The following is a 12072-nucleotide window of genomic DNA, read 5'->3' on the forward strand; positions in this document are numbered from 1 at the left end:
AAGACTGACATTGGTTACTATTCTGGGCTCGCAACAGTAATGTATTTAGATGTCACAGGTGGGTTGCTTCAGTCCCGAGGGCTTATAGTTGTTTGCCAGAAAGACATAGTCTCTCTTTTCTTATTTCTATCTCTTTACTATCTCTCCTCTAGCATTCTAATGGAACCTATGGATCTGCTCACTATTTCCTTCTGTTCAGAATTAATGTTTGTCATGTCTAGATATGTGAGGGCAGTCACCAGGCTTCAAAACTAGTTGATAATCGAGATTTATATATATCATTTGGTAAAGTACTTATTTAAATCGAAATGAATCACCACTCGATTCTTGCCATGTCATATCCCGCTGAACTCGAATGGAATTCAACGGCACCTCATCCCCAGATGCATCGTCGGCTTGGGACACATCCAGGTGAGTTTTAGTTTTATTACGCGGCTCATCAGATGGTCGTAGGGCAGAATTGTCCAATTCATAACCTTTAGAGTTCTCGAGATCTGCTGTTCGTGTTCTCTGGGTACCAGACTGGCTGGAGAATTTGGATGAAACCATCAAGAACAACGGGCGTAGGGTCGGCATGCAAGCGGAGATAATTCCCGTTGAGCATTCCACGACACACCAGGTGCAGGACTTTCCGAGTGTCCAAGCAATGTCCGCCGGATTGAAATCAAACAGGGTAGTGAAGCGATATACACTGGTAAAGATAACGCTGTGCGGAAGAGCCTAGTTAGTCTATTGTTGCAAAGCAGCAGGAAGCTATAGGGAAGGGGTGTACTAACAAACTACCCAAGAGAAAGATTCCAATTACGGACAGCCGGTGCGTAAGGCTTGCGTGCAGTCCCCACACCACCCGCACCGGCAGAGACAGAATGAGAATATCGGTGACAACATTGGGTACTGCATTTCCAATGAACGAGGCTTTGAGATCGATACAGGTACCGGGGATGCGAGTGTCCCAGGCTCGTGCAATCGGAGTGCATTGGAAGATGCTCACGAAAATGATAGCAACGGCCCACGCGAGCGATATCCCACCCAAGATCATGGAGGCAGTCCGGATTTCTTTCGTGGGAAAGATGCGACAATACATGAGCAAGATAGAAACTTTGGTGACTGCTATTGTTGTGACATATATGCACTCGAACACTACCAAGAGCTATATGGATGTCAGCGGAGGCGTCAACTTCACCTTCTGATATTCGAATCGAACCTTTGCAATCATCATGATATTTTCCATCGGCAAGATCTCAGAATGTAATCCCATGCCATAGTTAGTTACTATTGACGATTAGCATCAGAATCAAAAACCAAGGCAAAGGATGTATCGTACATGCTAGCATCAAGCCAACAAGAGTTAATAGAGGAAGCAAAGCGGCCATGATCATATAATCATCCCAGCCTGGCTTCAATGACTTCTTCCACCGTGCCAAAAGCCGTAGAATGACGAACAGGACGCCCAGGACAGTCATCGCGATTGTCCCGGCCCGATAGGACCCTTGGTAGCTATCCTGGGCATTGATTGTGGCCATCGTATATAGACCTGCAAAACGGATCGAAACATCGTTCGAAGATGGAGCGACAATGGTGTATTTAAAGAGAATGAATTCCCTCCATGCCCCCAAGACAGAGAGAAGATCCACCTTTGGCTGTCAGAAGGATTCATGCTTACCCACAATTGAGCGACAGACCGTATACCTAAAATGGGTAAAATGTTGGCGTGAGGAATCAAATCCCTATTTTACCATTGGAACCTGGTCGGTAACGAAATTCGAGGTGTTTTGGTGGATCATAAAATAGGGCTGGGCCTGTTTATCTTTCGGCCCTAGGGGATTGATTCATGCTATTACTCCGGTTGCTGGTATATTCATTAGTTTAATATTTATTTTAAGGTTCTGTCAGCTACGTGCAGGGGTTAGATGCAGGGGTTAGATGCAGGGGTTATTATGCTTATGCTTCTTAGACTCAACGCCTTCTAAATTCTCGTGCAAGCTTAATATCACACCAATGGAAGTTATAGTAATGGGAATTGAGCCAGTCTGGTTCTAATCAACTTTTGCACTTGTGAATAAATAACCAAATAGGTAGGAGGGCATAACCATTTGAAAGGAGAAGAAATCCTGTTTTCTTTTCTTTTACCGCTAGATGGCAGACCAGGAGCTGGGGACTCCGGATACATATTCTTCATATGACATATGATCTACATGTCAATTTCCCATAGCAAATCATAAACAAGAGACCAAGACCCGAAAAAACGGAACAGAAGAACAACGACCTTCTTCAATCCTTGCGGTGGAATGTCCGTCTAGCCCAATGTGGATCGGGGGCTTGAAAGTTGCTGGCTATGGCTGGCTATAGCTATAGCCGACTACCGCGTGGAGACCGATTCAAACACCAATCGGAGCCCTTTGGTGCAATTTCCGGCCGCTCTAACGGTTTTGCTAGAGACACGGGGAGCCTATAGCAAGGCGAGCCTCTGCCGAGCTCCACCGTTGGCGTCAAACAGCCGAAATCCTTCGGGGAAAATAATTGTAACAATAGATCAAAAGAGCCAATCGTTCCACGTGTTGAGAAATTGCGGGCCCACCGATAACATGCCCAGTTTAGTATAAGGAGAGGATGATCGTTTCGCCGGCATTTGGCTGTCCCCGGTTAAACTTAGTTGTGATCCCCCTCAAAACAGATAACTGCAAGATATTCAAGATGAACATGGCCGAGAACCCGGTTTTTGTCTTCGTACCAGGCGCATGGCATGCGGCAGACACATTCGACGTCGTGCGGGATTTGATGCACAAGCGCGGACTTGCAACCGAAGCTATCTCCACTCCCTCCGTGGGCGCATGCACTCCAGATAAGGGGCTGCACGCGGACATTGAACATACTCATGCTGTCCTCAAGGAGATGGTAGAAGCTGGTCGCCAAATTGTGGTGGTGAATCATTCCTATGGCGGGATAGTTGGTGCCGGAGCTGTCGAGGGCCTGGGGTACGTGCAGCGTTGCAAATGCAGTCTTCCTGGCGGCGTGCTCATGGTAGTATGGCTGGCTGCATTTGTAACTCCAAAGGGCAAAACTGTAATGGACATGCTGGGTGGAAACTTGCCTCCCTGGATGCTCATCAAGGTGAGTGGTGTATCTTTGGTTTCCGTGTTTTATTCGCCATTGACCAACGACATATAGAGCCCTGAGGATGGTTACTGCTGGTCCTCTGAAGAAGATACCGTGTTCTACAATGACATGGCTCCAGAAGAACAGCAGAAGGCGATTTCCAAATTGAAGCCGCACACGCTAAAGGCGTTCCATGAGCCGGCGATGCATGAACCTTGGCATGAGATACCTAGCATGTATCTGTTCTGCGACCAGGATGCAGCTATCCCTTTGCCTGTGCAAGAGAGTTTTGCTGAAACTTTAGGTAACCCAGTGACTTACCATCTCGATGCGTCTCACTCGGCATTCCTGAGCAAGCCAGACAAGGTGATTGATGGGTTGGAGATTGCGTTGAAGGAGGGTCGACAGCAGAGTGGAATTGCTGTGAACTAAGCTGGGTGATGCATTATAGCAGTCAACCATTGGATCGTGTATTTGTAAACGAGACTAATGGTGTAATGGGTTGAAGTAGATATGCTATGGAACTGAGTCCAAATAATTTCGCGCATGGAAGATAATCTAGGGTTTCTTAATCAGTATTTCTTGCAAAGGTCTACCATTAAATGGTAATCTCACGCAGCATCAATGCATACTACCTGGGCAACCTTAGACCTCCATTTTCGGTGATCAGTGCTTTCAGGTATAGAGAGAGAGATGAAATCGTCATGCTCATGGGATCCATCGAAGGCCGGAAGAGGGAACGGGGAAAGGTCAGAACATTCTTTTTGCCTGATTATATATCATGAGACTAGATAATTAATGCAATACGAGAAAGTTCGTCCAATCTAGACGCAGGGCAGATTTATATATTTTTTTGTCAATCTTTTCTTTTTGGTTTTCCATCCTAGAGTCCCATAACAAGTTTCCAATCACCAGCTAAGGTTAAAAGAGGCAAATTTTCCGTCATGACCATCTCAGCAGTTCCATTTCCAGGCAAAATAGCATACCCTCGCTAAACGAGGTGGACCAAGCCAATCCTATGTACGCATGTTGGAAACTACCTCACTTTCAAGAGTTGCTAGACTCATGGAAGTACTCAGCTGGGGCAGGGGGAGGGGTGTGCACAGCATAACCATTACCACTGTTGTAGTACGTGCTGCCGTCGGGGTTCGAATAGTAGTAGGAACCATCCCTATTTTAATCGAAACCGTATGTCAGTCAAATGCAGACACCAGAAGATACAGGTATCACTTACTGGTTGGAATAATGATAGGAATTGGAGTTCAACACTCCCAAGCCGTAGTCACGGGAACAGTAGTGATTGCCCTAAAGATCAGTCAGGAGTAGATTGAGATGATTATTGGTTTACTTACCTCACTGTTAGCACCGCAGCTCTTGTAAGAGTACCATTTATCGTAGTTATCGTAAGGCATGGCGGTTGTCTGAGTTTGGGTTTTTGCAACAGAAGTGTGATGAGTTGAATAACCCGAGAAACCAACAGATGAAGAGAAGAAACAGGAACAAGATGAGGTATGGAGGGATCGAAAGTCACTTGTATAGAACACCTTTGCTACGTAATGATGAGTCGTCTACTCTAATAGATATATATCTATAAACATCTTCGTGACTCTTAGACTCCAACAGTTAACATCAGAATATTCCTATTGCCCTTTCGTAGACTTGAAGAGAGGAGGTGGGAGCGTATTTTCGATTCTTACTTCACATGAGAAATGACACTGCCCTGATTGAATGAATGGGCTTTTGGCTTGGCTCTTGACCTTTGGCGCATTTCCTCTTGCATCCCCGTCAACTTGCCATTTGATTAAGCTGTCGGATTGCGTACGGGCGATGAGCTTCTTATTTTCATTCTTTTCCAGTGTTAACCATTTGACTTAGCTCTAAAACCGTAATTTTCGAAATTTATTGAGTTTCCACAGGCCATACTTTGCGATGGTGACCGTTCCCATCACGCATGCTCCAACAAGGATTGCAAATGCCGATGTACTCTCTTCAAAGAAGTTCGCCACATTCATTCCAAACAGACCCGCCACAAAAGTTGACACAGCAAATCCCAACATACAGATCTCCAGTTGAGCCTCAAAAACTAGAATCTGATTTCGTCGCACATCCAAGATCGACTGAATAGTTTCTGTCGTGCGCTCCAAATCGCCCAGTAAAGCACTGGCAGACTGCGCGATCGCGTCTGTGTTCTTGTAATATGCCTCAAGGAGATATTCCACTTCTAGGTGATCTTCTGCCTCATGCGGGTGACCTGCATGCTTATCCGTCAAGTACATGGTCGCCATATCTTCATCATTTTCGAGGATTTCCCGTAGCGCCGAGCGGAATTGGTGGGCACGTTGTTCAATAGCCACGAGTCTTTTCCGGTGATCCTGCAAACCGCGGAGAACAGAGTAAACAACATCTTCTCTTGTTGAATCCCGCAAGCTGTCTTCAACTTCACGGCGGATGAGAACATGCTCGGCTTCAAGTGTTGCAATGACAGAGGCAAGCGCTGCATCCACCACACGTAGCTCAAATGGGAGTTTTGTCAAAAGGCCAGAGCCAGGACTGGGTTTGAGTCTACCCTGCAGGTCCGTCATAAAAACATCCTGCACCTTCACATGACAATCCTCAATTGGGAGAAGAAAAAGTAGAACTCCATCTGCGCGGACCAGTAGTCGTAAAGTGAACATGCTGATAAAGATGACAGACGGACGGACCATCAAATGGGGGATTCCCTCTGAGACAAGATCCACGTTACGCAAATCGCGGCCATCTAATCCCCACTTTTTAGCAAGATCATCCCTAGTTGCTTGAATCTCAGATTCTGTGACAGACCCATCAACACCCAAGACCATGCAGCGCAACTCTGTCGCATCATTTATGCGACTTTGCGACAGAGCAAGAGACAAGTTGAAGACATTTTGATTAAAAGAAGATTCCTTTTCCATGTCATGCTCATGTATGACATGATGAGATTTATTAGGAAGCGTGATGATTCCCCGTCTGCTGGGGATGTTCTGGATATTGGGCCGTTTCATACGGAGAGTGCCGGAAAGGCGATGGAATCGGTGGGGTTGTCTGCTTGTACATTTTGACAGTCCCTGTCTTCGGAAAAAAGGTAAGAAAGCCCTCACAGTATGCCGTTGCATGATATATATTGTCTTTGGTCGTTGCAAGTATAAATAGAGTAGAGTTGGATGTCAATAGACTAATTGGGTTAATGTGGCTTGGCGACCCATGTGGCTAAGATTGTGGCTTCATTGCTTGAGAATACCAGGGGAGGTTGAGATCTTAATATTATAAAAGAATACAAACAGAGGAGAATACTAAGATGATTTACTAGATAAACAGGCAAGATCTTCCGAAATGGGAGATACATCAGGTACGACAGTGTTGGAAACCAAAAGGATATATACAATACTGTAGTAGTATTTTACAACTCCTTCGAAACAAAGTATGCTTGATTCTGCAGTTTTTGCATGACTCTCTTGGGATCATACTTTTTCGCCACGGTGTTAATATACTTGAGATTCTTTTCCCCAAAGGACTGCAGGGGCTTTTGGTTGGGACCCGCGTCGTTGACGAAGATATACGAGAGCAAAAGACCCTGTGACTTTGCGCTGGAGGTAAGACTGGCAAGCAATGAGTCCACCGTACCCGTCACCATCGATTGGCTGGGTGTCGGTGGGAACTGAGCGAATATATTAACCCCTGTATGAGATGTTGATCAGAGATGTTTACCAGATGGAGATATAGATACAAGGGGACACGTACAGACCTGAGGTGTGGCCTCCAGACCTAGCAAATTTCCTCCATTTTGGGACTTGCCTTGGGTCACTAAGTTCGGAATGACACCTTGAGGCACGTAGGAGAGTACCGCACCTGAAGGCATAGAGGAAGCGGCTTCGAGATAGGTCGAATACGTATCCTGCAAGAATGTCGGCCCCGTCACCTTAAATGTGAACGTACCGCCGTAGGATACACCCTCGGTAGTCAGTCCGGCGGAGCCAATCGTGAGGAGAAGCTCACTGAGCGACCCGTTTGTCGGTGGATACAATGTAGAGGCCACGGGGATGTCAGCGAATGGATCAAAGGCTGCAGGCGTGGATACATGGCCAATATATCCGTAGAAGACCAAGGTATAGTTGGGGTTAATCTGAATTTCCACATTGCTGTTGATATCCGCATCCAAAAGATACGTCGCGTAGGCCGTAAGCACGGCGGGTGTGTTGGCAACAGTGTAGGTGTTTATTTCGTAGTAGGCATCGATGCCGGTATTGGTAGTGAGATCATATTCAGTCACGATGCCTGGGCCGGTTAGTCGGGGGAACAATTGTTGGATAATATTCAGTCTCACCGAAGTTGTTCAGACCTCCCTTTAGGCCTTTATATAGATCGGCATGCTCGGTTGAAGTGGCATTGACAATATTTCCATTGGGAAGTACCACCTGAAATCGGGTGACGCTGTCAATAGCCAATCCGTGGGTGTTGTAGAAAGTGCTGAGACCACCTGACTTTGTCAATGTTGTTCATCTAAGAGTCCAAATAGGATTTATTCACTCACCACCAAGAATGTATCCGCCAACGCCTACAACCGCTTCACGACCACCCAAGACCGTGACATTATACGACTGGAGGTACTTGTATACAGACTGCCATCTATTACCAGGGCCGACAGTGACAGTTCCACGATCAGCGCTTATGGAAATGGTGTTCAACTTCTCGAGAGTGATCAACACCCCGTTGCGACCGATTGAACTGAATCCAGGGTTAATATTGTGTCCACCGGAACGAATGGCAAATTTGGTATCTAGAGAACCGAGGATCTGCAACAAGCGCGAGACCTCATGGGCGGAATCAGGCGTTACAACGCAGGACGCATTCAATCGGCAATTCTGCGACCAGGCTTCGTCGATCAAAACATCATAGTAGGGCGAGGTCACTGTGAAGGTCTCATTTTTGGGAAAGGCATGATTCAAGAGGCTACAGGTGAACCCGGCATTTCCGACGAGAACATCGCCAGCTGGAAGAGAAACACCCAGCGAGGAGAGAGCAGCAGCAGCAGCCGAGGATCGAGTTGGGATAGAGGTTGCGGTCGCTGTGACCAACACACCGATAATGACCTTTATAATAGAGGTAATCCTGGCCATGTTGATCGGTGTTAATTGACTGGGTTGCAGTTCATGCGCGTTGGCGGCCCTTTATGGATCTACAGTCCGCCATCTCGGAGGGACCTTATATGGATCGTACAGTTTTAAACCGATAGCAACACAGAGCGTTCTTCGTTTCCTTTTCTTTTTCTCATGCCCGAGTTCGAAGACGGAGTGATCGATATCCCTCTGACTAGGGATGCGCCTCTCGGACTACCGATTTGGCTCGGCCGACGGACTGGGATGATCCTCACTCTGTATGATATCCATCGTTGAAATGATATATGTGGGACTAAGAGCACACATAACCAATTCATCTCTCTCAACTATTATACATTCAGCAATTTGAACAAAATGCGTTTCTTTGCGCTCGAGGAGTGGGCAGCCGCCAATCGCGACTACAACGATACCCCGGCGCCCTACTGGCATGCGAAGTCTGTACCCGATGGCTTCACCGCCATCTCAGGAATCCTATGGTCCATCTCGTACATCTTGATGGCCAAAAAGGCTTTCAAGGATCGTTCCTACGCAATGCCTCTTCATTGTCTCTGCTTGAACATCACCTGGGAAGCAGTTTACGGGTTTGTCTACGGCCCAGGACTACTGAATCAGGTCGTGTTCGCCCAATGGATGGTTGTCGATGTGGTCCTCTTCTACGCAATACTTCGATCGGCCCCGTATGCCTGGAAGCAGTCACCGCTGGTAGCACATCATCTCGCAGGTATAATCGTCGTCGGATGCATAATCTGTCTGTGGCTGCACCTGGCGATCGCGGCCACGTTTATCCCGAGCATTGGTCGACAGGTTGTGTTCATGACTGCATGGCCCATGCAGGTTCTTATCAATTTCAGCTCCATTGCGCAGCTACTGTCGCGTGGAAACATCCTCGGCCATTCTTGGGGAATTTGGTGAGTGGATAGATCTTTGGTATAGTCACCTTAATTTGGCGCTCACAGCAAGATCAGGTGGACAAGAATGCTGGGCACTTTGGCAGCTGCTTGTTGCTTCTTTTGGCGTGTGTACTACTGGCCGGAACGATTTGGATATGCGTGGAGCCCTTACGGACAGTTTTTGCTGCTGGGTAGTGTCGGGTCTGACATTGTATATGCTGTGGTCTACATCTATGTTCAAAGTTTTCAGAAACAGATGGAATCTCCGACTAACATCAAGGGGAAGAAATCTCGCTGATAAGGAGTACAGAGTAGCATTGGCACAAGATAGTGGCAATGAAAAAGAATTGAGGTTTAAGTAAAAGTATACCGTATGTCTATCAGTCGACATAGCCGCGTATTCCTATGTATAGATTCCAGTCAATCTGTGGAGGACCGTCTGTGTATCTAGATGTATGAATATTTGCAGTCGCTGCTCCCGAAATGGTTATTTACTCCGATTTCTCCCCCTCAGCTGATGCCTCCTGCTCTAACTGCTCACGAAACCTTTCTCGTGCCAGTTTTTGTGCCTGTGGATCCGCAAATCGACGATGAAACCAGCTCTGTTGCATTATCTCACAGGCTCCCTCCCAGTCGGTTGTCCACTCGGGATAAAAGGGAGCATAGCCCAGCAGCCCTCCGATCCACCGGCCCACCACGATCCCGAGAAACAGCCCGATCCACGAGCGGAAGGGCACCCACCACGGCGGAGACAGATACGTGCCTCCGGCATCAAACATCTATACTTCTTCAGCCTTTGGGATATTTCTTAGGGAAAAATATACTTGGCTCACCGAGAGAACCTGCACGAAATCCAATTTCTCTCCCCCGTTGAAAAACATCCTCCTGATACCCATACCAATTCTCAAAAAACGGCTGATCCATCAAAGGGGCACTTTCCTCCTCCACATCAAGATCACTAGCACTCACGACAAACTCTACCTCATTCATCTCCGTTCCCGGGGTTCCATAAATGACATGATGGGTATAGGGAGGCACTGCCAGTTCGCCATCACTGGGGGTCCTGTGAATGGCACGCCCATTGAACTCGATAGTAAGATTCCCGCGAAGAACACGGAAGAATTCCCACTGGGAGGGATGGAAATGTGTGGGGGGCTTTTGGCCGGTGGCGATCAACTTGGCATAGATGCCGCGACTTGGCCTCATGATACCCTGAAATTCGAATAAGCGGTCCGGGGGCCGAGGCAAGTTACGGACCGAAATGGCTCCATCAAACTTGGTCAGCGGATCTTGACCGGCTGTGAAGGTACAAGGTTTGCAGGGAGCCATTTCTAGGTGTCTAAATAGAAATAGAAGTAGACGTGAGGGAACATCGAAATGGATAAATTGCGTACTTTACATACTCGGTATTCCATTCTCATCACCTGGTCCTATTCCAGAGGAGAATGTATCAGAATCCAAACTCGACTGAATATCAATTGAGAAAGACATTTGGTCTTCATTCGGGCGAGGCTGTCTCCGTCCTTTGAACGTCCCTTATGGAACGTCGGCCGAATGATGAGTCACCCATCACCTAAGCCACCGTTTGTCAGCTCAGCTGAACAATCCAACAAAGAAGTACAGGGAGGATAGGAGGGTATCTTGTGGAAGACTAACTTGAGGATGCCTACCTCAATACCTCTTCTTCTCTTCTACCATCTATTGTGCTCTTCACATTGGTGACCCCAAGTTTCGCATCTCCACTCCTAATCAACACATCAACGCACCCATCATGGTCAACATCATCCAGCCGAAAGTCGATCCCCTGCCTACAGGCATTGATCTGACGGGTAAATCCGTCGTTATTACCGGTGCCAGCGCTGGAATGGGCCTGGAAACCACCAAACAGCTGCTGCGATTGCGCGCTTCGACTGTGATACTCGCCGTGCGCAATGTCGCCAAGGGTGAGGCTTGCGCAACTTCCCTGCGACAGGACCGCCGCATCCAAACCCACAATCCCAATCCGACCATCAAGGTCATGGCACTTGATGTGGATGACTATGCCAGCGTACAGCGGTTCACGAAGCAGCTCCGCGAAGAGATTCCGGTGGTCCATCTCCTCATTCTCAATGCAGGTATCGGTCTGCTGAAGCTGGAACGCAGCCCGAGCGGCCATGACCGAACCACCCAAGTCAATTATCATTCCAACGTTTTGTTAATTGCCGAGCTCCTGCCGTATCTCGAGGCGGGTGCAGAGAAGACCGGCTCTCCTGCACGGATTAGCTGGGTTGGCAGTCGCGCACAGGAGAGCACAAGCCTCGAGAAGAAAGCTCCCATCAAGCCCGGTGAAGGTGTGCTGGCGCATATGGACAAAGAAGAGGCCTTTGTTCCGTTCCAGCGCTATGGGGACACGAAGCTACTTTGCGCCTTATTCATGTATAGTCTGGCGCCGCGTCTGGATCCCAAGAAAGTCATCATCAACATGATGTGTCCCGGCATGGTGAATACCAGCATGAGTGATGTTCTACCCCTACATTTGCGGTTGATCGTGAATGTCGTCAAGTCACTCCGCGCTAGGTCTGTTGAGGTGGGTGGTTGGATCATCTTGCATAGTGCGCTGGTCGCAGGCCCCGAGTCTCATGGCAAGTTCTTGGGTGACAAGGAAATTGTTGAGTGAGTGATGCATACCCCTTTTCCGAAGAAAGGTACAAATAGCTAATCTATCTTCCCCTATAGGAAAGGGGCGTTCATCCAATCACCGGAAGGGCAGGAGATTCAGAAGAAACTGTGGGAGGAGACAATTGCCGAGATTGGCACATTGACGACACTTCCTGCTGAGTTTAAATAGACGATTCGGAGGGTGTTCTTTACGTTCCTGGGAGGTCGTTGGCCAATCTCTGCCGCATTCAAGTGGAAGCCCTTAAGGCTTCAGTATCTAGCACGAATCCATCCTAACTATTCCAACGTTATAT

At 47.7% G+C, this 12072-nt stretch overlaps 8 protein-coding genes across 8 annotated transcripts; 3 read left to right on the forward strand and 5 right to left on the reverse strand.

Annotated features, from left to right (window-relative positions):
- Nucleotides 1-294: 294 nt before the first annotated feature.
- On the reverse strand, nt 295-1523 carry N7517_008990 (uncharacterized protein; the record flags this gene model as incomplete). The annotated part of the gene is made up of 4 exons (XM_056726713.1): nt 295-706; nt 777-1150; nt 1205-1272; nt 1325-1523. The coding sequence occupies 4 exons, from the start codon at nt 1521-1523 to the stop codon at nt 295-297; spliced, it is 1053 nt and encodes a 350-aa protein (XP_056575285.1).
- Nucleotides 1524-2700: 1177 nt separating this feature from the next.
- N7517_008991 (alpha/beta hydrolase) lies at nt 2701-3528 on the forward strand (the record flags this gene model as incomplete). The annotated part of the gene is made up of 2 exons (XM_056726714.1): nt 2701-3111; nt 3169-3528. The coding sequence occupies 2 exons, from the start codon at nt 2701-2703 to the stop codon at nt 3526-3528; spliced, it is 771 nt and encodes a 256-aa protein (XP_056575286.1).
- Nucleotides 3529-4143: 615 nt separating this feature from the next.
- Nucleotides 4144-4508, reverse strand: N7517_008992 (uncharacterized protein; the record flags this gene model as incomplete). Its single annotated transcript, XM_056726715.1, has 3 exons — nt 4144-4267; nt 4331-4401; nt 4449-4508. 3 exons carry the CDS (start codon nt 4506-4508, stop codon nt 4144-4146), a joined length of 255 nt encoding a protein of 84 aa, XP_056575287.1.
- Nucleotides 4509-4973: 465 nt separating this feature from the next.
- On the reverse strand, nt 4974-6119 carry N7517_008993 (CorA family magnesium transporter; the record flags this gene model as incomplete). The annotated part of the gene is made up of 1 exon (XM_056726716.1): nt 4974-6119. The coding sequence occupies one exon, from the start codon at nt 6117-6119 to the stop codon at nt 4974-4976; it is 1146 nt and encodes a 381-aa protein (XP_056575288.1).
- A 395-nt stretch (nt 6120-6514) lies between these two features.
- Nucleotides 6515-8231, reverse strand: N7517_008994 (FAD-binding oxidoreductase; the record flags this gene model as incomplete). The annotated part of the gene is made up of 4 exons (XM_056726717.1): nt 6515-6792; nt 6856-7389; nt 7439-7591; nt 7646-8231. 4 exons carry the CDS (start codon nt 8229-8231, stop codon nt 6515-6517), a joined length of 1551 nt encoding a protein of 516 aa, XP_056575289.1.
- A 354-nt stretch (nt 8232-8585) lies between these two features.
- On the forward strand, nt 8586-9419 carry N7517_008995 (uncharacterized protein; the record flags this gene model as incomplete). Its single annotated transcript, XM_056726718.1, has 2 exons — nt 8586-9139; nt 9188-9419. 2 exons carry the CDS (start codon nt 8586-8588, stop codon nt 9417-9419), a joined length of 786 nt encoding a protein of 261 aa, XP_056575290.1.
- A 193-nt stretch (nt 9420-9612) lies between these two features.
- N7517_008996 (cupin domain-containing protein) lies at nt 9613-10450 on the reverse strand (the record flags this gene model as incomplete). Its single annotated transcript, XM_056726719.1, is given in 3 exon segments — nt 9613-9900; nt 9955-10006; nt 10020-10450. 3 exon segments carry the CDS (start codon nt 10448-10450, stop codon nt 9613-9615), a joined length of 771 nt encoding a protein of 256 aa, XP_056575291.1.
- Nucleotides 10451-10892: 442 nt separating this feature from the next.
- N7517_008997 (uncharacterized protein) lies at nt 10893-11948 on the forward strand (the record flags this gene model as incomplete). Its single annotated transcript, XM_056726720.1, has 2 exons — nt 10893-11773; nt 11837-11948. 2 exons carry the CDS (start codon nt 10893-10895, stop codon nt 11946-11948), a joined length of 993 nt encoding a protein of 330 aa, XP_056575292.1.
- Nucleotides 11949-12072: the final 124 nt, after the last annotated feature.

Source organism: Penicillium concentricum (genome assembly GCF_028827145.1).
Source record: "Penicillium concentricum strain IBT 3081 chromosome Unknown utg000004l_segment0_segment0, whole genome shotgun sequence".
In the NCBI taxonomy this organism is placed as follows: Eukaryota; Fungi; Ascomycota; class Eurotiomycetes; order Eurotiales; family Aspergillaceae; genus Penicillium; species Penicillium concentricum.